The following is a 25942-nucleotide window of genomic DNA, read 5'->3' as shown; positions in this document are numbered from 1 at the left end:
TAATGTGCACATAACTACATAAATTAATTTAAACACATTTATGGATATATAAAGCAATACATAGAACAATAGTATATACTAGTATTAAAAAAAAACAATTACAACTTTTTATTACATGAATACTGTTATGATATTAAATAAAAATATGACAAACAGCACAAGATAAAGTGACAATGCGATGACCACTCTCTCCTTGGATTAAACTATAATCCTGTCCAAAGCTTTAACCCCAGTTCATTTTTACAGTAGTGTCTTATACCATCATTAATAACGTTAATAGATTAATTGAAGACAGTTGTAATGAAGACCACAACTGAAGTGTTACCGAAAAGAGTATGACGTTTCAAATGCGCTTCTTGAGAACTGTCATGTTCAATGTTAGCATTTTTCTCACAAAAGACAAAGTAAAACAACTTCTAATTTTCAAATTATTTTATTCAGAATTCACTTAGTGTGTAGTGCAACATGTTTTATACAGGTGATGTTGCAACACAAAAGAAGCTGTTTGCTTATGCTGCTGGGGAACAATATTTAGAAAATCATACCAGTTTACAAGTAAAATGAAAGCAGTTTTTAAAACAATGTGTCTAACTACTGTGTCCTTTATAAATAAAATGAATCCATAAATACATAATCTAAAACATGTTTAAACAAATGTATGATATATTTAATTACAGAGTTTGAACATCAGAAGCAACTTGAGTGCAGCAGGATTTGAATTTTAAGGCTGTTAAAAACATAATTTAATAGAATATACTGTAAAACCCTGAACTTCAGCTTAGTTGAACAGTTTATATACATAAGAAATAATCACCTATGTGATACTTCTCCATTTGGGAAACTAGTGGATTATGGCATGCAGATAACCAATGGCTTCTACTCTGCAATGAGACTGCAGCTTTGACCTTTGAACCAAACATTATTCTTAAAAAAGCCATTCCATTTTAAATGCAATCATGCTTTGGAAAAAGGAAGTAAAAACTGTAAAGCAGTTTCTGTAAGTACAGTATGAAAAAATGTGAAAATAAACAGGGCAATTCTACTTGAAAGTAAGTAACTATGTATTTATAATGTATTTGATTCCTATGACAATAGGAAGCCTGAGATCTCATTTTATATTATCTTCCAAAAGAATTAAAGAGTTAAATCCTATTAATCACCATTTCCGGTCCATGAAAAGTGAAAATGAAAGTGTGTACACATAAATTAAGAAATCATGAAAGTCAAACAAGAATGGTTTATTTCCTACATTCCAAGATGTATATATGCAGAAATATTAAAACACAACTAATGCTATTTGGTCCAATATTCATTGGTTGTGTTTTGAATGCACCTCAGTAAATATATACAAAATGTATACACTTCTTAAAAATTACTGTAAAAGACTGGTTGACTTAAACAAATAAGAAAATATTGGAGGGGAATTTTCTAAATACTGGATAAAAAATAAAAATTAAAAATTCAGTCTAGAAAAACAAAAACTTCAGAGTCTGGGTGGGTGGTCTGCTGATAAATATGTACTGTTCCTGATGTTTGTTGTATTGTATGTTCATAGATTATAGACAGGATATATGGCACTTCTGTATTGAGTGACATAATGGAAAATCAACATCTTAAAAGTGTTTTTTCCAAATTTATAGAGGTGCCAAAGATGACTGCTTAATTTAGGAAGCAATCTGTCAAGATTAACAAATTATAAAACTATTGGTGTAACTCAAAGGTATGCATTTTTCATTTGTTACTTAATAACCCTACATTGCTAATACCCGTTTGGTCAAAATATTCATTTTCAGGTATAAATTAGATTTACTGATGCTTTCAGAAACGGGTTTTGCACTTGACTCTTATGAGAGTATTCGTGCAGCTACTAATTTCAGACACTTTTTACCAAAATTCACAATTGTCTTATACTGTATATTTTGGAGAATCCGACATCTGTCAAAAGTGGCTAACAATTAAATTAGACAAATTTAAGGGAGGGGGAAAACAAGTTTGTACATAAAAGGCGTTTTAATTCAGACACAAATCCACCTTCCTTCCATGATGGGATAATGTACATTGCCCACAATGTACATTAATTTATTTAGAAAGGTGTAAAGTCTGCAGGGTACATAACTGGAAGCCAATTCTCAGCAAAGGATGCACAATGGTTCCATCCAAGGGACTTCATGAGCTGAAAAAATAAAATGACAATTGAAGTAAGTCTTTTTCAACAGCTCTGTAACCAAGACAATGACAATTATTGTCAGCTTAAGAATTGCTTAAGAATGTTTAAGGAAGGTAAAATGAAAAACATTAGGAAACTATTTAAAAAAAATAGTTTACATTTGTGAAGGTCCACAGCAAATGATTTAAGATTTCAGGAAAGCAGATTATGTTCTAATCAGTTTCCTAATGTTTTAAGATATAGTTTAACAGAAGTAAAACAGGATAAGACAGAGAATAAATCAGTACAGAATGGATGAAAATTTCTTAGAGAATATTCTACTCAACACAAATGATTAACAGATTTATCACAAGTAAACCCAAGTCTGTAACCCAAATGGATAAGTAGAAGAATTAACCTTCCTAGAGCATTTTAAAAAGAAAAAAACAATTAAAGGAACATAATGAATTGCAGGCACAACCAAAAACCAAATAAAAAATGAAAGTTTGCAATGCTACAGATATTGAAGACTCTTGAAAATGACAATGATAAATCAATGATACTGTAAATAAACTAATTGTTTTTGGTAGACAAATGAAATGACTAATTAAAATAAAGAGTAATAGGCAACATGTTCTTGAATGTGAAATAACAAAAACTAACATTTTAAGACAGAAATGCATTTAAGGCCTCATTATTAACAAAAGCAATAATATTTATGTTCGTGTTTCAATCGTCACTGATATGAAGCGGCACTTATTGGAAAACTAGAAATGATGAGTCGTCTACAGATACGGTTACGAGGGGACTTGATATTCAAGTATCAAAGTCCTCACGGGCCCTGACAAAGTCAACCCAGAGGACTTCTTCAGAATGAAGAGGGGAAACACAAAGCAGAGGGCCCTAGCAGAAACCACACGGAACTTCATCTCACACTGTTTAGGCAGGAGACACTTCTTCATGCACTGGGTTGTGGGAGTGGAAACAAGCTACCTAGCCAACACGTCGTGCTGTTGAAGACCCCAGCTTCTTTCAAGAAAGGGATGGATGAGATCCTTGAATCAATGAACTGCTAACTACCAAACCAGCCAGATGGGCCTAAGGGCCTCCTCTCATCTGTAACCATTATAGTTTTCTCACGTTCAAACTTATGTTTCAACATCAAACGAGGAGCCTCCTGAGTGACTCAACCTGTAAACCTGGGGTTTGAAGTCAGACCTGAGAATGAGGCAGCACAGTTCACTGACGGAATGTATATGTCTATGTCTGCACATCTCATCCACCCTTGCTGGCTCATATGCAGATACTAGGGTATTACAGGATCAGTAAAACATAACTTGTTAGATCCCATGTGACAGAGGCGTTTAGACATATTTCTAGCAAGCTTCAGGTTCATCTGTTTTTGCTTCTAACCAAACTCTCCAAAACTGACTAAAGGTTAAAGGGATCTTTACTCACTGAAAATGAGAACAAAAGGCATAAACAGGCTCTTACCTGAAAGCAATTTTTCCAGTTCTCTTTGCTGGGTTTCTCTTCAACAATCTTTGACGCATATTTCAGGGCTCTCCCATGCATTTTAGTTGCTAATGCGTGTTTATAGGCAAACATCAAAACCTGAAACGGAAAATTTCGGAGAAGACAGATGAACAAGTCAAGGAGAGAAAACTGTTGTTAGGAGTGAAATACATCACTATCAAGAGGTGAAAACCTGTTTCTGATTACAAACACACTAACTTAATTCAAAATTCTAACACCTTCCTGTTGTTTTTTATAACAGTTCTTCTGTATTCTTTTCCAAGAAGAGTTGATAAGCATGCTCACAAAGGAAAGGCTTTCTTTTACTCTGCAAACACGTAGCATATTCCAGCCAGTACAGTTAGCAGCGAAAGGACTTCCCAAGGGCTGAATGGAAGACATTCCAAGGTTTTAGGATACTTCTGTTCATGGCCCGCAGCCTTGCCTATGTTCTTACACTGCTGTCTCCTACCTTGGAGTCAGTGAGGTCGGCCCACTTCTGGACCTCCCAGAACGTGTCGCCGAGGTTCTTCAAGGACCCTTCAGGGCTGTCCTCTGTGCTGCCCACCTCCAGTGAGCTGGCACCATCCTGCTGCTGCTGCAGGTGCTTGTCTGCCAGAGCACAGCCCTTCCTGCACAGCGCATCAATCAGGGACGACTTCTGCTTCTCCATGTCGCTGCAAGCAGAGCAGGAACAAAAAAGTGAAAATGATCACCAGGACGATTCTGCCGTTGGAACAGATGGCACAACGCAGATTTTGCATACCTGGAGTTGAGCACGAGTAACAGTACTAGTCATAGCGGACCTCGTCAAATTGAAGAGCCAGGGACATCAGTATCTGCTAGCAATCAAACGGGGGAAACGGGCTCTTTTCTAACCATTCTTGTATTCTCAGCATTTGTTAGCTAGTTAACAATGCAATATCGACATTCTTCCTGCACAGTTAGCCTGCGACCCAGCAACATTAAAACGCTCGTTACTTACAAAGTTGTAGACAGGAGGGGCTGCTGGAATACCTTTTTATAGCCGCTGCGTCAGGCCTGGGGTCAGTCTTCATGGTGAAGTAGACAGCCAAGGCAGTCTGATCAATCTGAGAGATGACGACGTCTGCAGCCGCTACTATTTCTCCTAGCTGCTTCATACGCTCCTGGGAAACACATACGATGGAACCGGATCAGACCCGAGGAAATACAGTCACGGGCAGGGATAATAACGAGAGGCAATAAGTACAAAACAGCTGTGGTACTGTGACCCTCCCCACGGCGAATGTGCCAGATATAAAATCCATACTAATAACACAGTCATTTCAGGTCCAAGTCATAATTTTTCCTCTTCTGCAGCTCCTGGAATGTGAAGCAGGAGTCAAACTGAAAAGAAAAATCACTGTTTTTTGACAGGTTTTTTTTTTTTTTTTTTACCTTTTCAGAGTCCAGCTGATGCAATCTTGTGACATGCAAAGGAAGGTGATTGGGAAATGTTTCTTTTAACTCCTCATAAATGGCACTGGTATCCAGTCTGCAGGAGGAATAAAAAAAAAAAGACCAACTCACTGTAAATGTTATGACGAAAACACCCTAAAAAGAGTTTGTAGAAACAATGTTTGACTTTTATGGGGTGATACTGGAAGTATTGGTCTGGATTTCAGCATGTTCTGCCTACGATGCAAACTGTCGTTTAGTTTATATGCATCCATCCAATTTCTAACTGCTTTATCCAATGCAGAGCCTATCCTGGCAAGCAGTGGGAGCAAGGCAGGATACACCCTGGATGGGATGGCCAGTGCATCACAGCACACACACACACACACACACACACACACACACACACACACACACAGGGGCAGTTTTCCCCGAACCCCTCTATATGCACCTGTAATCACACGGCTTACTTTGTCATCCACTGTATCTTGAGATCTCTCAGGGCCTCGGAAAACTCCTCGCTAACAGCTTTCTCCTTCTCTCCATCCTTCTCCTTCTCTTTGCCCCCGTTCTTGGGTTTGTTGGGCGCTGGTATTAAATGGTAAGAGACTGGCACCACATCCTGGAGAGGGATAACACAGAGAGGTCCCCCTGTTACTGGCACACACCTCTCTCAGAAATGCAATGTTTTATAAGACCTAAGGACACTGCTGAACTCCATGTAAGTGTAGAACTGGAAAAAAGTACACTTAATATATTTATCTCACACAAAAGGCGTAAAAACACAAGATTGTTTTCTAAAACACACAAAAAGGATTTTGTGTAACTAAATTTACATCCGGAGGAATTTCACAATCTAATTGCCTATTTGGGAAAACCAACTGCATGTGGTGACGTCTCGGAACAAAAACTCCTCACTCTCATCCAGCTTCAAACAAACCCTCTGGGGGATGGAAATTTATGTGCTGTAGTTACCACGTTTTTGGCTCATAAATGTTGCTAAAAGGTCTGACAAAAATAGCCTGAGGGTGGATACATCTCAAACATTGGATAGCAGAGACAGTTACCATATGTTTATGTGGTGTTAATTTAATAGATTTTGTGCACAGGGAACATAAATAACAGCTAGGCCTTCTCTTCCAAAAGAATTGTGGTAATATTGTACAATCTTAGCCAGCTTAAAAAAAGCTTCCTAAAATAAATAAGTCTGCATAGCACAGTTAACTATTCTACACCAAAAAATCAGATTTTCAGTATAAAGGTTATAACCGCTACGGGAGAGAGTCTTGTTCGTAAATAAATTCCTGCATTCAGAAAAATGTTTAGTGATTATAGCAAAATACAGTATATTCAAGAGAGCTTCCCAAAAGCCGACATACATACACACTGTTTTAAAAGGCCATTAACGGAACAGGTAGTACAATGCTAAATTACCAAAATCTGGAGTTTAAAAGTTCTTAAAAACAACTACAAAACATATTACCTACGAAATAGCCAATACAGAGTGATAGGCTTCTTTAGGGTTGAAGCAGGGCTGGTCTGAGTTTTGTTTAAATTTGTGGGCCGGGCAAACATACCTACCACAAAATTTAATTTGTTAACTTGCATATCTATTGTAACCTCTGCAGAGGGTTATGTATTTAGCTTAAATGTCAAAATAATCACTAGTAGCAGCACATGAAGTTCGCCCACTGTTTCATGGTAGGATGAAAAGGATGAGGCACGCGTATGATTCCTGAGCCATCCACCTTTTGTCACACGCTGGGCTAACACTGTGTCTCTCACTGATAGCACTGCGCAGGCACCCAGTACGTCACTCGGGCCCCTGCTGTGTGCTGGAACAAGGTATTCAGGCCAGCTCACCCTGCTTTAGTACTAGTCAGCCAATCGGACGACAACTCACAGGAACTTTGACTTTCCCTGCCTGAACAGTCATTTACTCTCAAGAGAGGATTAGTTTTGCATAGTCTGACTCAGTCCTACATGCAAACACTCCATGTGAATGGGACTTGTTATGCAACACATACAAGTCACTGTAAAACATTGCCTCTCAAACGATCATAAATACAGCAACAGCTTCTACAATGAATGAAATGGAAATTAAAGCATGCAATGACTTTTTACACTGCAGTTTAACTGAACTCAGCAGGGGTGACTTTCATTCACCTACAGAATCACAAAGAAGGGTATATAAAATCTTAAAAGCGCCCGAGAGGGCCAATCTATAAGCATTTTCTAAGTCATTTAATATAACAAGAAGAAAATTCAAGCTTCTGATAGCAAGAACTGAAGCCTAAGCAAGCACCTGCTGTAGAGCAAAGCAAAGCTCCGCAAGCACTGGGCCACCGCCAGCCTCTGGTTATTTACAGGAATTACAGCAGCAGCCTAAATGGGATTAGTCAGATATTTCACATAGATTTCTAAAAATGCAGAAAATAATGAACAGAAAATGCAACAATATAAGCAGTTTGGGGAATCGTTCAAAAAATGAAAATAAGATAATGCTTAAAATATTTATTGAGCAACATCTAAAAACGGCATCTTTGTATCACTATTGGAGTGCATATCGTTGCAAAAGGCCAATATAAATCAGAAGAAAATAAAAACCTCCCCAGAAACACACACAGCGCTGCACAGATTTCAGCCATGTACAATGGTATAGCATATCTTTCTAACAGGATCAGTACCTTTTTAAATTTTCCTTGCCGTTTTGAAGCAGCCTGCCCCTGGTGGTCAGAATAGCATACTGTAAGAAAACAGGCATACACTGGACAGACACTGTGAAGGATCATGTCACCCCTCTGTGAACTCTTTCCCCACTATACACCTGTGGCAGGCACAATGACGACTCTTGGCAAGCAGCAGCATATTTCACTAAGAACTCAAAGCCATTTCCCCACAGGCCTTTCATAGCTGCTGGACTATTAAGAGGCATTTTCCTTTCCATGTAGCTACAATTCATGCAGTACTTAAAAAAGAGAACTGCTTCAAACCTACCAACACTCGGTGACACAGCGCCCCCTTCTGCTTTTTGGAGGAATGCCAGCCCAGTCCAAGAAGGGCTCACACGAACCCATAAAGCCCTTTTTACCTTGTTTCACTCTGCCACAAAGCTCAAGATGCACAATCTGGCGAAATTTGCTGTAGTTCCATAGAAAAATAAGCTATCCACCGCTATATTAAAGCAGCAGCTGGCCTTGGTTTTAGAATTACTGTATTCCTGAAACAACATCCACAATTTTCCAGGTTTTTTCCCCAGGTTTTAGGAAATATCAGTTCACAACATGTTCTTAGGTTCCTCTGTATTGAAAATAGTCCTGCTGAGCAAAAGCAATCTTTTTTGAGTAAAGTTGCAAGTTACCTTTAGCTTCCTCCTGGTTAGCAACAGAAGCAAAGCACTGAACAGTTAACTCCCAAGTGGCAATACTGCTGTAGGAGCACATTTGAAAAGAAAGAGGCTTATTTCACACAGCCTTTTCTACACTTTGAAGTGTGCAACAAGCTTTTTTTTTTAATTTAACATTGTTGATGCTAATATTGCACTTAGTGCACCTTGCTTGTGTCAACGCATTTTCATGACTGAGACCAGAATTTTATTAAATGTAGAAAAACAAAGCACAAACATTAGTCGATATGCTTCTAGCATTTCTACATTGGCAACTGACTTGAAGGCAAACAAACCTTCAGAAAGCCCAAAAGGTGTGCTCTGTCCCATTTGAGAAAGCAGCGGACTTACTACACCACAACTGGACGGTACACTGTAATCGACACTTCGATACTTACTGTACATTCAAACCACTCACAGTCACTGCAAGTTGCATGAAAAAAAAGTATGGTAATGCCATGATCCACATCACCAAGTAATCTGATGATTAACGAATACATTACTTGGTACTGCAGGAGACTGAAACTGTGGCTGTGCACAACTCGTCTCGCTACGCTACACAAGCCAGACGTTCCACCTGATGCCAAAGTATGCAACGTGACAGTTTGGCAAGCTGCATGCACGCTCATGTCGGATTAGTAAAACGCTGACAGCGAGAGCAGCAACAGCAAGGCTTCCCATGGAGCAGGTGGGCCGAATCTGCAGCAAAGAGCACAAGCAGCAGACAACCTCTCGGACAGATGGAAGGGAGAGGGGCATGCTTTCGGAATGGAAGACACTCACTGCTTTCTTCCCGTATTCACTCTTGGGCAAGGAAAGGGATCCAGTAAGATAGCAGCCAGGCCCTGCCCCTTTTGGTATTCTGAAGGCAGAGGAGGAAAACTCTTAAAATTGTTCATCTCAATTGATCATTAATACATGTAATTCTCTATCACTTACAACTGGCGAGACCCACAAGAGCACTGGCTACGTTCTCTAGAATTTATCTGGAAAGGCTTTGGCTATACAGCATCGGTACAATGTCAATATCACCATGGTGTTTACTCAGTTTACCCTGCAATTAGAAATATGTGCCAATATTTTCAACACCTCATCCAATACTCCAAAAACAAACTTATTGGTGTATAAAAGTTGGGGACCCAAACAGAGCATCTTGTTACAGTTTTGTCTCCCTTAAGCAAAGAGCGAACATTAAAATCAAAGAGGGAAAACAAACACAGAGGAATCTGCTTACTTGTCATCCGGCAGTGAGGTGACAAAGAAAGGCTGTGAGCAGTGGGGTGGCAGGGTGATGGTGTTGGCTTTCTTCTTGCCCAGCAGGGCATTTCTGTGAGTTTCGTAGATATCCAGACTCAGAGTGTTAGACAGTCTGTGTGAAATGATAAAAGGCAGGTCCTTAAGGCGCTCCAGCTCGCTGAGCTGCTCGTGCCGAACCTGAAGTCGCACCGTATAATCTCCTTTCTCCAGCTTCAAGGAATACTAGAAGAAAAAGAAAAAGAAAAACATTGACCTTTCACCAGCGATCGCCTCTGTGTTTACAGGTTCTTGATTGTATACAACGTCATCCAGCACTACTCGCCCCTCCGAGTCCCCACAGCACCTACGGTAGAGCTGGCACTGATGGGAGGAGTGAAGGGGATCTTCCCAACAGCACGGCCAGCTCACGGGTGCCAAACAAGTCACCAGGAGCCCTGCTGTGGGGTACGTGAAGGACAGACTGGCCCATGTCCGGCTTTGTTTATGAAGGTGAACCTGAACTCTGGACAAGAGGAGTCCCAGCTCCATATTTCTACCTCATACTCTGACATACATGTTTTAATCCAGTTTATCATGATATCTGAATAACCCAGGGACTAGAATGGCAGGCTGGGAAACAATGACCCAGGAATATACAGTATTTAAACACCAGGCAAAGGCTGAATTCGTTATTCCCAATACGCCTGACATTCTGTAACACACAGCAAAGATCAACATGTAATGTGTTTTCCACTGCCTCAAGCGAGGAATAAGCTTGTGAGTCCAGCAAAGCAATCATGTAAATAAGAAGAGAAATTAGCCGTGTGCTGTTGATGTTTCTGTTGCTGCGAAGGGGAACTGAGAGAAAGCAGAGGCCCTGTACCTGATGAGGGTAAGCGTCGCCTGATCCCATCAGCTTCTTATTCTGATCAAACAGCATCCACAGCTGGCTGTCGAACTCGGACTCGTACAGCAGCTCGCACAACAAGGGGCAGCTGGGCGTCACCTCGCCACTTTTCGGCTACATGAGGACAGAAAGGTGCAGTTAGCGCAGCTCACTCGCGCGGCGGTGCACTGCTCTCCTGGCAGGGGACTGGCGGTGCCGGCGCGGTGCGTTAAAAACACAAGGGGCCCAATGCGCCTCATCCCTTCTCCCCTAGGCCGCAGACTAAATAAGCGTCCCGGGATACACACCAATATCTCCGTCTCTATAAAAATAACTACGATTCTCCCAGTGCTCAATGTTCACAACCTATTTCACCTCCCATGTGCCTTCAGAAAAAAAAAAAAGAAGAATCTGCAGTACAGGAAGGGATACAAATTGCTGATGAACCTCAGCGGAGCACCTGCTGATTAAGAGATTCTAATTAAGAAAATTAAGATATTCCTGCCAAGGTGGTCCAACTAAATGAAACCCCGTGTAGGAGCGCTTGCCAGCTCTTGCATGCTCACCTGGTGAAAGCTGTATGTCAGAATGATCTCGTAAAGCTGGCGATTATTTGGCAGAACGTCCCGGGACCCAAGAGGCCTTGTCTTAGCACCAAGAGGCCTAAAATTCAAGGAGACAACGCGTTTCAGGTTTAGTACGGATAAAAAAAAAAAAAGCATGAGAGGAATAACAGAACAATGTTATTCCTATTCTCCTTAGCTATGAAATCTAAAGAGACTCTTGAGCTGAGCATTTCAATTCAATAGTCCGGTCATGATCAATGAAAGCATACAATCCCTACAGAACAGATGAAGGGCACAGAAGGGAAAGTGCCTTACACACATTTATACTTCTTTCCTCTAGAGAGGGGAGAAATCTTACCTCAGGGGCTGTACCCAGTTTTTAAGGTTTATGTTTGGCGAGATGTCTTCATACTTCAATGTAGAAAACACTTCAAAACTGGAAATACCTTCTGATGCATGCTGGAAGAAAGAGAGTTTTATGGAACCTAACTGAAATATCACATCTAATCATTAAGTAACCGTACTGCACTGAGCAGATTTCTTTTTTAAAGGGGAACTGCAGTCCCGATTTCTCAGACCGGTTATTAAATCTCAGTAACAAAATAAACGAGATGATGGTATAGAAAAATTTGACAAATCTCAAATTAAGTACAAACCGCTGGTCTCATCACGGGCGAGAGCGAGAGTTTGCGAGAACTGTGAAGTGAAGCAGCCTTTCCTGCTCACTAGTCTTGTAATGACTAATATAACGTGATGTACGAGCGAATAAGTGCAGCAGACATTTCCAACGTGATCTCCTTGCAAAGTTAATAAATAAGTAACAAATAAGCCTGCTTGTTTACAATGTCATGGGACCGCTTTCCCTTCATTCGTTCTGAATCGCAGAATATGGCGCCGCGGAAATTTTGTCTCTCTTGTGAGGTAAATTGGAGGTTTTACAAGGTACTGTGTACATCTTATTTTCATTGTGGTTTGGAATGCACTCATAAATGCCGATTCTCAAGCTAGCATCAAAGAACTGCTACTGAATGACTACCGTTTAGTGGTTTTCACCTAAAACATTGTAATTTGAAATCAATTCTTTAACGCATTCAACGTAAATTTAGAAACCAGAGAAAAAAAAATCTGTAAAGAAGAAAACGCTTACAATATGCAGCTGTGAGGTAGAACAGATCAAGCCGTGGAAGGAAACTGAATAATCAATTGTAACATCTCCCAGACTCGCCCACCATCGAGCAATGCACACCTCTACTGTCCTCCCTTGCTGAAAGAGAAAAACAAAATATTGAAAGGCACAATGACTTGGGGTCAGCTCATTTTAAACCCCTGTGTGCTTTAATGAATCCACTGCGATTTACAGATGCTTTAACATGGAACACTGGGAAAGAATATTCAGCATGAGTCACCATGCACTGTATGCCACTAAATTGCTTAAAAATATGCAGCGGTCAATCCAGTCATAAGCACAGATCATAAGTTAAACTGGCCTCACTCACCAGCACAGGGAAAGCCTCCGTTAGCGAACCCTTTTCCAGAAGGGATGAAAACTTGTAGAACTCGTTGGCACGGTATGCCTTCTGCTTCACCAGATGAACAGCATGGAGGACGAATTTTGAAGACACGTCTAACGAGTGCGAGGTTAACGTGATCTCTGAGACAAGAACACCAATGTCAGCATGAGACACGTCTGACCCAGCACGAAAAGTATGCAGTACGCTGTGAGTACTGTAAGATACTCACGACATGTCTAAGATATAAAAAAATGTCACTTTTTTGACTGGTGCTCTTATCCAAAGTGAATTACAAGGGTTTAGAATAATTCATTCCACAGAGTTACAGTAAGTACAAGAGGCCTGACGTAATTCTGATTCTGTGCATCTCTTAATTAATAACAAGCCACAAACTACTGTAAAAACTCCAGCAGCCCTTTATACTCGTGACCCTTTGTCACCTGATTTGTACCACCTTGTTTCTCCTCTCACCTGCCCAGGAGGCTCCCTGAGGAACTGTGATAAAGTGCCGTCTGATCTGACCAGGTCTGAAATGCATATCACTGAAAAACACCTCGCAGCCTGAAGCTTCTGTTACCCTGCAAACAACAGGAGGCACAAACTTGACTGCAAAACCCAAGACTGCTGTTGAAGCAAATACATGCACAAATGCCAACAGGCATAGGCAGAACCTTTGAGTTTTTTTATGACATGAGGACTGCATAACACTTTAGTTATCCTCTTTATTTGACTAGTTTTGTATATTTGTTAAAAAAAATAAAAAAGGAACACAGTTTGGACTTTAAGAAGCAGAAACGGTAGCTTTTGATGTTTTTCCATAAGTAGCACTAACATTCATCTTACAGTTTCCCCCAATTGTCTTGATAAAAAAAAACGCAGCTCCCAACAGATGTGAAAAAATGTGAATATCGAATGCCCGAGAAAATAAAACAGTGTAGACTGTAAGCTTTACCAGAACATTTGTGGAATGAAAAATGTCATGCTGACTTACTTGGTAGGAATAATAACCGTTATTGGTACTCTGAACAACGGGCCTGCACTCAGTGCTGTAGTGTCATAACCACAAATCTGCAAAAAAAAAAAAACAACAACAGGCCTTAATCTAATTGCACAACAAAACACATTTCTATATAATTGTACTTCATCCTCTTATAGTGTTCACTTTTAATTTTGCAGGACAAAACTAGTCCCAGGTGGGGGACACAGCTGCTGTATCCTTGCGTAAAAGTATTTAAACCAGACCCCTCTGGGATTGTACTAACTGGTACCAAAGGACACAAGAGAAAATGATGTGGAAGAGCATTTAAAACCGAGAACAAAAGCTAATTCTTTACCCAGGGGGTTGTGATACTATGTAATAAGCTACCCACCCATGTTGTTGAAGCCAATTCCCTGGTTTCCTTAAAAAAAAAAAACACCTGGACAAGATTCTGGGATCAATTGCCACACAGGCTAGATGGGTCAGATGGCTCATTTGGAACAGTTCTTATGTTCTTTGCACTGGACGGATGAAAATGAAGTTGTTTTATTTTTTACTTCGCAATGAAAACCACAGCATCAATAAATATCTAACTCCGGGTTTCACTGGAAGGCGAACATTACGTTAAGGCGTACAGGCGAAGAAGAAGGTGCCCGATAAGGGCCGACATGCCTGATCCGACCAAATCTGGAGTTAAACCCGGGCCCGAAGAGCTGAGAGACGACAAAAACGCATTCCCGCTTGAATGTATAACCTCCCCCAGTACCTCAGTATAATGAAGCCCCTCCCTCAGCCCCTGGGGGTCCACACGGACGTTGACGTGTCTGCACTGGTTCATCAGCTCCAAGTGCGAGGGGCACTGCACCCAGGGCACACTGCAGGTCAACACCAAATGGAGCTGGAGCGATATCCTCTCAGGGTTCTCTGAAGCAAGAAGCAAACGCGCAAACGGCCCGTTTAACAGCAGCAGCTGCCTACACAGCCGTCGGCGTTCACACGGCGCTCTCCAGCTGGGCGTGAGCGCCCGTTCTTCAGCCTTTCACCACTTCCAAAAGGCAGTGGCAAGAGTGCTTGGGAAAACTCTCTCGTAAGACACTTTGCATTTGAGGTGATCGGCACTAGCATGGCTTTGCAGTAACAGCCCTTCACAGCATTTTCTGGCAATCTCAGTTTTCTAAAGGGTATTCTAACAAATATTCCCAAGACAGGAATACCACAATGACATCATTATTCAACAACTGAATTGAACTGCTTTCTTATTTCTGTACTGTAGGCCTATCGTTAGCGTTTCAAAACTTGTAAATCCCGATAATCCTTTATCTACCGCATGAAACAGCTCTTCCGTTCCTGTTTGTTTCTCCTTCTAAGACAATCTGTGGTCTAAAACGTTGAGAGACACTGTGGCAGACCTGTGTTTTCAGGAAAAACGGGCTCTACTCCGACTCCGTGGTCAGAAGGCGCAGAGATATGGACTGGATCCCTGAGGTAGATGCCTCTCTGGTTTCCTACAGTCACCGTGAAGCCCAGATTACTGGTTGGCAGGGACGCGTGCTGGATGAGGTAGTCATAAGCCTTATCAACCTTGCAGGAAGAGGAAAAAAACCAAAAGAGAGGCTACGTTCAGCATAGAGTCACTTTCCCGTCCGCACTGGCCTCTCTTGACAGCCAGCCATTATTCCTGACAAGAGATCCCTTCCCAGAATTTCCAAAAAGTGAACAATAATGACTGATGTCCAGAAATATAATAACGAATGAATTCAAAAACTAGCTTGCGGATTCTCCTGCTTGTTAACTCTTTGGACTTTTATCCCCTAGAGTCTCAGACCTGAGAGAGTTGCATTCAAAACACGGTGAGGAATTTATTTTTTAAGATGAGGTAGACAAATCTCTAATTATATAGCAGAAGCATTATTGAAAATTGCTAAGCAATTCAAAAATGAGTAAAGAGTTTCCCATGACAATGCATGAAAATAATTGGGATGCATTCTTGCTCCTCACCAGGCCAGACTGTTGGGATCCCAGCTAAAAACAATGACACATATTTATTACTGTAAAATCTTTATGCTGTTGTATGAACTTGCTCAACCCCCCATAACAGAAATAAAATCAGTTTTATATTTATAAGGGGCGGACCAGGCTTAAACCGGAATTACATCAAATACACAACATTACCGACGCTGATGCCCCTTGCAATATTTTATTACCTGGATGATCCCATGCCCCTGTGCAAATACTTCAATATCATCGACTTTCAAGGCCGTGTTCTCCAGAGCTCTTCGCACAGCAAATGCAGTAGGTCGGATCCCATTGGATTTCACTCCTGAAAAAAGTGGATGTACGTTTAAAAGGTTAATAAGAAACTGGGACAGTAAGTAAATCATTTACAGAAGCACAGCGCATAAACGTCACTATGAGATCAAACTACAACTCAGTAATATCATTTAAAAAAAATATTATTCTTTATTTTTTACTGCCACAGAAAATGTCCAGCCAGGGTCATTTACATACCTGAACTATTCAACTAATGTCATTATATACATTATACATTCTCCAACAAAAGAAACCTTACCGGTAGACCCGTTTTTAACAGTACATGCCAAATACAGATTTTAATGGTTTGCAGAGCTAGTACATAATTTTTAGAGACCACAAATCTATAGATCACAATCTAGCCTAATGTAAGCATGTCACTGTGAGTTCTGCCATCAACCAAGAACTTTTGCTTTTGGGTTGTGGGTCTTTATTTAAAAGGTGAAAGAACAGGAAAACAGTCAAAACGTAGATGCATGCTCACAATGCGGATGTGACAACTGTCTGTAAATTTATGGACAATCATTTAAAAAAGGTCAATTTTTTTCCTACACCATCCACTAACTACTGTATAAAAAGGTCTGTGAAACTGGAAATACAGGAGGTATATTTCTTACAATGTAGATTTGTAAAACTTCCTGCGTTCAATGCAAATTTTCCACAGCACAGAACAATTTTTTAAATCTTGTCAGAAATAAATGTATACCTTGATTGGCACAGTGTGCTTCCTTAATGTTATTTAGATCTTTGTATCTGAAACAGTTCTAGCTTTCTTTGAGGTAATAAAGAATGAACTACAGGAGATTTCCCAGCATGAGTCAGGTTCTGTCACTGGTGTGTTTACCTGAAAGCACCAGAGCAATGCCCCCGCAGGCATTAGGGGAAGACATGGATGTCCCGTTCATGAGCTGTGTGCCACGCAGGGTCCAGTTGGGGACCGATGCAATGGCACCCCCTGGTGCACTGATACTCACTCCCAGAGCTCCATCAGTGCTGCAGGTACAAACAACACAACCCACATGGACACTGGTGTCACACCAGCACAAATCCCCCCCCTGCCAAATATCCAGAGGCACACTCTAGCATAAAACAGTCCCAGTATTGCCGCCCTTTATCAGCTGCTGGTTCTCTGTTGCTCTAAAAAAGGAATTAAATTCAGGCGCTGTAAAATCATTCACTGTTAAATTACCAGGTAATCCTCTTTGAAACGAGAAATACTGGCAGTGCTGTTAAGGGCAAGACAACAGCAATTTTCAGTCAACAAAACAAAGCAAATTACAACTTTCATCTCTTATCAGTGGTGTAATGACTCTACCAGCATTAACTCTGAAAAGATGTTAGGGTTTAAATTGTCAAAATCCATTACTATATTTAATGTGTCTTAATGTGCTTGGATAAATTGCAAAAAGCATCCGACTCGAAAAATCAAAAGCCAGCTCATCTTCCTCACTGTTTTAATTACTGCCCCCACTCCATACACATACTTCAAAATGAGACAGTGAGCGAATGTTCCTGTTTGTGTGTACGGATAGAGTGACTCAGCTCTAACCTGGGCCCCCGAGATGACCAGGTGTACTGGTTTGCTGGCAGCTTCTCTCGGAGTGAGTACTCGGCGACCATCATGTCAGGTGTGACATAGGCACCCACACCTAAAGTAAAAGAACGACAACACGCAGGTTCATACGGCTGTGTAGAAGAGACTGATTTAAATGATCAGAAGGACGCAAATCTTACAGCTCCTCACAAACATTTTAAGCTTAAACTAAATGTTTAGATTAAAGCAATTAAGATGCTGTCAAAATTCAAAGGACCCAGAAAAAAAAAAAAAAGAAACAAGACCGCACACTGAAGAGCAGGACAGAATCTCACTGTTTTGAATTTTTCAGAACCCTTAAAAAAAAGGAGCATGGTGGACATCTTGCAAAGGATTATACGCCTGCATTCAAACATACCAGATGAAAGAGAACAATATACATGTACAATCTTCTCTAAAGGTATCTGTACAGTAATACTCTTTACCTATGAGAAAAGTAAAGGAATTTTTTCATTCCTCCTGTCATCAGACCTGCTACTGCTACTTATAATACGTTTGTATTGTCTTACCTATCACACTACACGTTGTCCCTCCAGGACAGCCCACAGTTGAAAGGCATGGGCCATTATTGCCAGCACTCGATACATAGATCACGTTATGTTTCAATACAGCTTCATTTATCACTTCACATATTCTCCTAAAATATAAGAACACTGTTAATAATATTAAATACCACAAACATTACCCAAAGATGTATAAGCGCACACACAGTATATGAAGAGATTACTGTATTTTACGTCATAAATTGGAAATCTATATTAGACCACTTTTTTAAGAAAGTCCTTTTATTACAGATTTTAAAACTGCAGCATATGTTTCATGTATGTTTAGCTGAACACCTCATATTAAGGTAATTAAATTAGGGTTTTGTTATAGACACACTATTTCAGTCAATTGTCTTGTCGCACGATCGGTTCTGTAGAATAAATCTCTTACCCAGAGTTCGGCCAATGTGTAGCTTCCCCATAGCTATAGTTAACAAGGTCACACTTGTAATTGATAACTTCTATCATCTACCAAGTGAAAATGAGAAAAAAAACAACCGTTAACAAAATACGTATGGGTAATATTCACAATGCCCAATTTAAATTTCTTCTACAGGTAAAGTATATTGTTAGAGCAGATCAGGTTTAGTTGGAAGGGGACTATATCCGCATCTGAATAGATGCACTAGAGGAGTTAAGGAATAGATTATTACGTGTTTAAACAGCATGAATCATTTTGTGTTTAATATTTAACTCCAATGTCCTACGTTTTATCCAAAGCGAGAGCCTGCAATTTTCTGTAGGAAACAAATAATCCAGAACATGTGTGAACCACCATGTGTGAATGCACAAATAATTTCACTTCATCATCATGTGAAAAATAATTTGAAATCAAAATTCTGAAAGACAGGCGGGGGAACAAGTCAGTCATTCTTGCACTGATCACTACTTCTGCTGTCTTTACTATCGATACTTTCTTCTGAAACGTAACGACCTCATTCTGAGGCAGTGACACGTGCACTAATGTTGGAATTTTTCTTCGTTAACTGAGCCACAGTTTGCTTTCCTCTCTTACAAGCCAGAAGCAAACGAAACACTGTCCCGGCACACGTCTGGGATCGGCGGACGTACTGCTCGGATGAGGCCTGTCCCGGTCTCCATGGTGCTCAGCCTGGTGTCCCCGATCTTGATGGCGAGGACCTGAGCCCCCGGAGCCACTCCGTTCCTCTCCGGCTCGTCCGGGAAATATCCCGCCGCGATGCTGGCTACGTGGGTCCCGTGGGCGCCTGCGGGAAAGACGCGCGCTGTTCAGACCGCTGTAGCACCAGGGCACACTTCCGTAAGACGGACCTCCACCACAATCGTCTTGTTCCGAACACATCAGTGTCCTCTGTTCACTCTGACACCAGCAGTTAGAAGGCTTACCATTCCTGTTCATCAGGAATTTGCTGGCATGAATTAACTATAATCGAAATTAAGTGCAATACATTTATATCTATATTTATATCTATATCTATATTGATACGATTTTTCTGCGTACTGTTCTGATCTAGTTTGTTCTTTGTGTGTCCGGACTGTGAGTAACTCTTTTAGAGCACCCCTCACTGTACTGATTGTATTGTACGTATTGTACTATTATTATTATTGTATCATTCGTTACACTGTGGCTGTGTTGTCTGTGTTAAGCTGCTGTTGCACTGCAATTTCCCGCACGGGATCAATAAAGTATCTATCTATCTAAAGGCAATGTGGTTTCACAGATTTTTTTTTTATTCTGGGTGCTGTACTGCAAGAACAAATATTACATAGCTTTAAAAGCAGCATTTTATGAATGAAATTGCTAAACTTTTGTTTTAGGAATATGAAATTTCCGGACTGTAGTGTCAACTCGCATGCAAACAATGATATAACGCATTGCATATTCCATCCAGCCATTTTCTAACTGCTTTATCCAATATAGTACTGCAGGGGAGCTGGAGCCCATCCTGGCAGGCACATTGTGCATTCTGCCATATCATTTTAAAGTGCATTTTAAATTAAACATATACATTTACAAAATAATTGCAATGCACAGAAGTTGAAGATTAATGTGACAGCTCTGTCTCTCTTAAATATCCAGAAATTCGCACTAACAGCTTGTTTTCAGAAGGAATGTCATTTTGCTCTCACCTCCACTGGTCACTATGCAGAGTATATTTCCCTCGTCGTAAATATTCACAGAATAGTTCAGCATTTCAGAGCTGCCCAGAGATGCGTACTCATGGCTTTCCTTGTAACTCCTGAGAACCGTGCAACTGCTGAGATCCCCACTCTCTGAAGTGTCTAAACATGCCCTGTAACATGACACACAAATGAGACTTTTGGTTACAACAAAAAAACACTATCAGTTCCCATGTTTGGAGTAAAGGCTTCTTTCAGATTCGACAAGAAAAATGTTTGCCATGGAATCCATTTCCAAGTCCACAAAGTCACTTCAGAGATCACGGGAAAGAGCAAATTGGGGAAAAAAAGTATTGAAAATTGAAACTACAAGGGCAGCTTAATGAGAGTTCTAAACTTTAGCAGAATTACTCCTTTTGCCTTATGTAAAAATATATACTGTACATGAAAAGGAACACAATCCACAAGCTCAAGCACTGCCCTAAGGAACTACAAAAGGAACAGTAGGTTACATTCTGTTATAATCTTGAGTTGTTCTACATTTTCCCCCAACTCTTTTGTTGTTTCTAATTTTCTTTTTTTTTTATCAGGTAATTTACCTAATACCTTTACTTAAATCCCTTACTTTACTTAGGTATTTTTTACTTTTTCTGGTTGCCAAATGGAGCATTAGACAAATAAAGGTTGCTCTTAAGTACTCCAAGAGACACAATAGCTGCTTTCTGTGTCTTATCATTTCTTTGTCACTGCAAGATTATCTTAGCCAGCGTACACAGATTTTCCAACACCAAGAAAAAAAAAAACAAAGCAAAACACAGAACCGCAAACAAGAGACTGCCAGTGTTAGTGTTAAAGTACAGAGACGCCACACAAACAGTAACAACTGAATCCATAACTACTGCTCTACAGGTTTACTGCTCTGGGGGCCACCCACAGACTGCCTACGGAGGCCACCAAAAACAGATGGGACAAAGCCAATCTCATCTCTGTTCATGGCTGTGAGCCTGCACACAGAACAATGAGGAACTGGGGACACACACCAACCCACCTTCAAACCTTTCATCTTTTAAAACGTCACAGGCAGCACAGCCCTGTACGGCAGGCTTCGGCACTGACTGGAGGACAGGCGCGTCCCTCACTGAAAGGACCTCATGACTGCAAGCACCCAGGAGCCCACAGGGGTCACTATGTCCCCTGGGGCCAACAGAGCCCTGACCAGCTAATCTGGAGTTTGGGAAGCCTGCTTCACAGGGGGCTACTGTCATGGCTCCAACCAGTGATGCCTGAAGCACAGAGCTCAACCGCTGTCTGTTGGGAGCCGTTACCATGCCAAAGAGTACTCAGCGGCCCAAACAGGAAAACATTTCAACCCCAGCGTAGCCACGACACAGCGGGTCCACTCCAACAGCTCGCAGTTCATCTGTTAAGCTTCATGTCTGCTTTGATGACGTGACACTGAATAGCTGCACGAATCGGCTCTTGAGCAGGACCCTTGAAAAGCTGTCATTTAGTCAGAAACGTTTGAAAACTCCTGCTATCGAGTAATATGTTTTAATAAAAAAGGGCACTTCTGACTTTTAAAGACTTATTTAGCCTAGCGCAGGGCACGAAAATGACAATAAAACACAAGGAAAAATGGAACAACAATTCGTTTTTCCCCTCGGTCTTGCAGTTAAGGTGTCTACCTCCATGTCTCTCCATCGTGCCACAGTAGGCAGTCGTACACAGGCCCTGGATCACTGTACTTTTTCTCCAGCGAATTCAGCAGCTCTGTTTGACATTGTAGCTCGTCTTTCACCAGCTTCTCTGTCTATAGAGGGAACAAGTAACACAAAACAATGAAAATTATTGATGTGCAGAACTAACTTTCAATGGGCTTGTTCACAAATATTCATCAATTTTAAAGGTGGATGCAAATCCATAAGAAAAGAATTTGGGTTTTCTTGTGTGTCTTTAGAAATCCAGTCAAAAGGCCACCATAGTACTAAACAATTAATTCAAGTTCCATAATCACAAAATTTGACTTAATGGCTCTATAAAAGAGAGCCAATAAAGTATTAACAACATTTCTATAATAGTTTATTGCTGTACTTAATTCTATTTTTTCCACATACAGGGTTTTACATATTTCTTTTACATCCGTTTCAGGAAAGTTAACCTGACTTATTTTTGCTTCGAGGGTAGCAGACAACTGGAACAAAGTGCCTAGCCTTTAAAGTCAATTCCCTGTGATCTTCCAAGGAAACATCTAGCCGCCAAACAAGCAAGATGTTAAACTCTCGCATGTAATTTTCCTTATGTTCTTCCTTACTCGTTTCTTAGTCTTTTAAAGGTTTTATACGAAGCACTGTAACTAGCTTCACAGCCGAAAAAGTCTCCAATCGATGACATCAGCTTACAAAAACAAAAAACTCTGCAATAGATGTGCCCCATCTTTGTGTATGTCTCACTCTCCTTTAAGCAGGATGTGGTTTTGTTGGGGTTTTTTTTTTTTGAGAGAGATCTGAAGCAACACAGCCTCTGAAAGCTCAGAGATCTGTGTGTGCTGTACCAGGGGGATAGCAGGTGCTCATATGTACCAACAGAGCCACTCAAAGAGCTGGGCTCAGTCTGCTGTGCACTGATGGTGTGGTAGGTGTTCATCAGGATCAGCAGAGCCACTGACGGCCCTGTGTTCAGCGTGTGACTGTTCAGCAGTTGTCCAGCTGACCTGGGACAGAGTGGTGTGCGTGCTGTCAAACTCCTCCTGCTTCCGGCAGGCTTCAGCCAGCACAGCTCGATGGGACGGGTCCCACAGCTTCTCTTTGCGGTCCTTCTGCACAAAGAAAACACAAAGACAACCACAGGTACCTTAACACCTGCTCCCACAGTAGGGCACTGGGCACGAGGAACTAAAAATCGACCTTAATTAAAAAGCAAATCCAATACAGCTCATGCATCCTTGAATTGGAAACTGCTTTAATCTGTGTACCTGACCCTTTATCTATTACCTATCTGCTTAATGTATCTGTTTTTGACTTACTACCTTGTAAAAATAGCCAAAGGGCTCAAGAGTTAAATGATCCCATTACACTTTGCTAAAGTCAAACGAAGGCTGAAAAGAAAAAAACAAAATAAGCCTTGAGACAACATAGTGGGTAATTTGCACATTACATTGAGTGGGAGAAAATGGGATTGAACGGGACAACAAAACCAATATATAGTGTTCCCACTGTTTATTTACTTGTGCTTGAGAGGGCTGCAACAGCCACTGAGTTACCGAGTATCAATAAAAAATACTTAAGTCGAAAGTAGAACGTGCATGCACTGTTACCTGTACTCTCTCTTTCAGGGCTTTTGGAAAAAACTCGTATCCATTTTTGACACCGATGTGATACTTCCCCGATGGGTTTATCCATGTTGCAGGAATCTACAAGAGCAACAGACACGATGGCGTGAGACTGCACCTTTTGCATTAAAAACAGTATCAACACAAAAGGATTTCGAAAGGCATCGATTTTTCGGCTACTGAAGAACATTTCTGCGTGGTTCCGGGTAAAAGGGGAACCTCCCGTTCAAAGGTCAAGAAGTTCATGTAAACGAATGGACGTGAATCACAGCGGGCTGGAGTAAGCTCCTCAGGTCTGTTTGACCCTAAGAAGGCCCTGGACATTTCTCTCTACTCATCAGAGCGGCAGAAGAGCTAAAACACAGGCAACCACACAGAGCGCATGGCCACCTCCACTGAATGCAGCACAGCTGTCGCCATCAAGCTACAAAGGCAGGACAGGAAGAGAGCACAGACTCTGCTGACCGAGGGGCCTGACCTTCAACGTCCTCCCCGACAGGCCCACCACAATGCCGTCCTTCGGCTCCACCACCGTGGACATGTTCACATCCCCACTGCCCGTCGTGTCGATGATATCCACGATCTTCGGCTTCCCATCGGACGTCACCTAAAAAGAGAACGTTTTGACCGCGAGAGATGACCGAGAGCTCGAGGCGTGTGCAGCCGCTGGTCCTGGTGGGCGGCCGCACTCTGTCAATACCTGCTTGCAGAAATCAAGAAGACAACTACGAGGGAAGCCCTTTCAATCGAAGGGGTAGATACTTTATTGTCCACTGCTGTTGGGAATTTGTCTTTGGCTTCTCCCACGGAGAAGTACAAAAGAGCAAGCAATGTTTTTAGCCATTCTGGACAATTTTGCAAATGGCTAACTTCTAGTATAAAAGACTGGATTGATGTATTCATGTACAAATAAACACATCAATACATGGCAAGAGGTAAATAGGTCAGATTCAGTTATTGACGGCTTTCAACTTTTCTCGGAGCTCGGTGGATCACTGCAGTATCGCTGCCTAAAGCCCTTTCAGACACTGAAAAAATAGCCAGAACTAAATTTTATTTTTCTCCCTGTGTGCAAAAAATACAGATGGGGAGAAAAATGCACCCAAACTAGTGTCTAAAAGTGTCTAAAAAGTGTTCTGTGATGTAGACATATTTCAAAAGAAAACAGAATTGACATTATTGAAAAACTGAGCACTTCAGAATCAAGTTATATGAAATCCTGCTAACCTCACAACAGATTTGATTAAAATAAAAACAAATCAGAATAATGAATAAATTAAAATGGACCATGATCTTTTTTTTTTTTATTTGATGGGCAAAATAAATTCACTTACAATAAATGATAAATCAGTGCTAGGTTTGTTTATATTACACTGTCAGATTCATAATTAAAATATATCAGTATAACTACTCATATAAATGATGTCAGCTAAGTTGGGTTTTTTTTGTCGATTTTAGCTGCAATAATACACATTAAATTCCTACAACTGGATTTTTGTTTTAATGCCCAGCGTTTTCCATCTCATTTCATCACCTTGAGGATGTTGTTTTTTTTTTATCTCCACCAGCTCCGATAAAAGACAAATTTCATTCAAAAATATGAAACGGGACAACCCCTGCCCTGTTGCAGCTGGCACTGTTCAAAAACGTTTCAGCTAAAAGAAAACCCTGAAGGAAATTGCGATTGAAAATGGTAAGCAAAGCAAAGCAGAGCTGGGAACAGCTAGCGATGCAAAACAAACGTCAACAAACAAGTCTCGCTCAGGGTGCCCAGATACACAAGAGATGACTGGACACGGCAATGTGCCATTGTTAACCGACTTCACCGATGCAGGCCTGTGGAGAAGCGACCATGCATAAAGTCACTGTCCCACGCCGCACAGCCGGCTTCCTGCCGGGTAACTTCCATCAAGTGACTCCGGCGGCTGCCGACGTGCGGCCTGCACCTCCCCGCACTCCCCCTGCTGGTGTTACCTGCATACCCGGGGCCCCTGGGTCCACGCCGGTATCGAGGATGGCGATGAGGACGCCCCGACCATCGTACTCGGGGTACCGACAAAGGAAGGACGCGGCCCCGGTCTCTTTTTTGGGAAGCAGTCCGTGGAAAGGGAAGGGTTCTTCAGCACAATGAGCAGCCATGACCTGACAAAACGACGATGATAAACAATAACGAGCCGGAGCGGGGGATGAGAAACCGTATACACACACACTGCCTGAGCCGGAGACTGGGGGAACGCTTTTTAAAGAGACAGAGTCCACTTTTTCAGCCCGGTGCCGCGTTCAATGTTCAGGCGTTTTCCTTGGGCAGTTTACGATAACTCTTCTGTTTGTCCGTTTTTCTGGAAGTTACAGTCGATTTAATATCTGATTGCACAAACCAAATCATTAGGTAACGAATGTAATTACAAAAAGCACCCAATTA

At 41.3% G+C, this 25942-nt stretch overlaps 1 protein-coding gene across 2 annotated transcripts; it reads right to left on the bottom strand.

Annotated features, from left to right (window-relative positions):
- Positions 1-414: 414 nt before the first annotated feature.
- On the bottom strand, positions 415-25780 carry tpp2 (tripeptidyl peptidase 2). 2 transcript variants are annotated; one of them, XM_006639198.3, is made up of 30 exons: positions 25495-25780; positions 23999-24127; positions 23506-23601; positions 22903-23007; positions 21878-22002; positions 20202-20365; positions 19164-19318; positions 18484-18560; positions 18057-18184; positions 17503-17602; positions 16798-16946; positions 15848-15963; positions 15053-15224; positions 14410-14567; positions 13656-13732; positions 13136-13242; positions 12650-12804; positions 12301-12417; positions 11512-11612; positions 11154-11250; positions 10585-10722; positions 9700-9944; positions 9249-9327; positions 7768-7806; positions 5551-5702; positions 5081-5177; positions 4679-4809; positions 4134-4338; positions 3641-3760; positions 415-2173 (listed from the first exon to the last, which is right to left on the bottom strand). In XM_006639198.3, exons 1-30 carry the CDS (start codon positions 25657-25659, stop codon positions 2084-2086), a joined length of 3789 nt encoding a protein of 1262 aa, XP_006639261.1. In that variant the 5' UTR covers positions 25660-25780; the 3' UTR covers positions 415-2083. The 2 variants fall into 2 exon arrangements, with proteins under 2 accessions (XP_006639261.1, XP_015219907.1); XM_015364421.2 differs by lacking the exon at positions 7768-7806 and having other exon boundaries at positions 25495-25773.
- Positions 25781-25942: the final 162 nt, after the last annotated feature.

This window comes from Lepisosteus oculatus, chromosome 15 (genome assembly GCF_040954835.1).
Source record: "Lepisosteus oculatus isolate fLepOcu1 chromosome 15, fLepOcu1.hap2, whole genome shotgun sequence".
NCBI lineage: Eukaryota > Metazoa > Chordata > Actinopteri > Semionotiformes > Lepisosteidae > Lepisosteus > Lepisosteus oculatus.
The sequence above is the reverse complement of the archived record's forward strand: the minus strand, read 5'-3'. Positions and strand labels throughout refer to the sequence as shown.

Bases quoted from the DNA above. Each gene is read 5' to 3' on its own strand.
- tpp2 (XM_006639198.3), bottom strand. From the start codon at position 25,659: ATGGCTGCTCATTGTGCTGAAGAACCCTTCCCTTTCCACGGACTGCTT. The intron at 19,319-20,201 runs GTGAGAGCAAAA...TCTTTCCCGCAG, and splicing joins CTGCATAGTGACCAGTGGAG to GCGCCCACGGGACCCACGTA. The intron at 12,418-12,649 runs GTGAGTGAGGCC...TTTCTCTTTCAG, and splicing joins CGGAGGCTTTCCCTGTGCTG to CAAGGGAGGACAGTAGAGGT.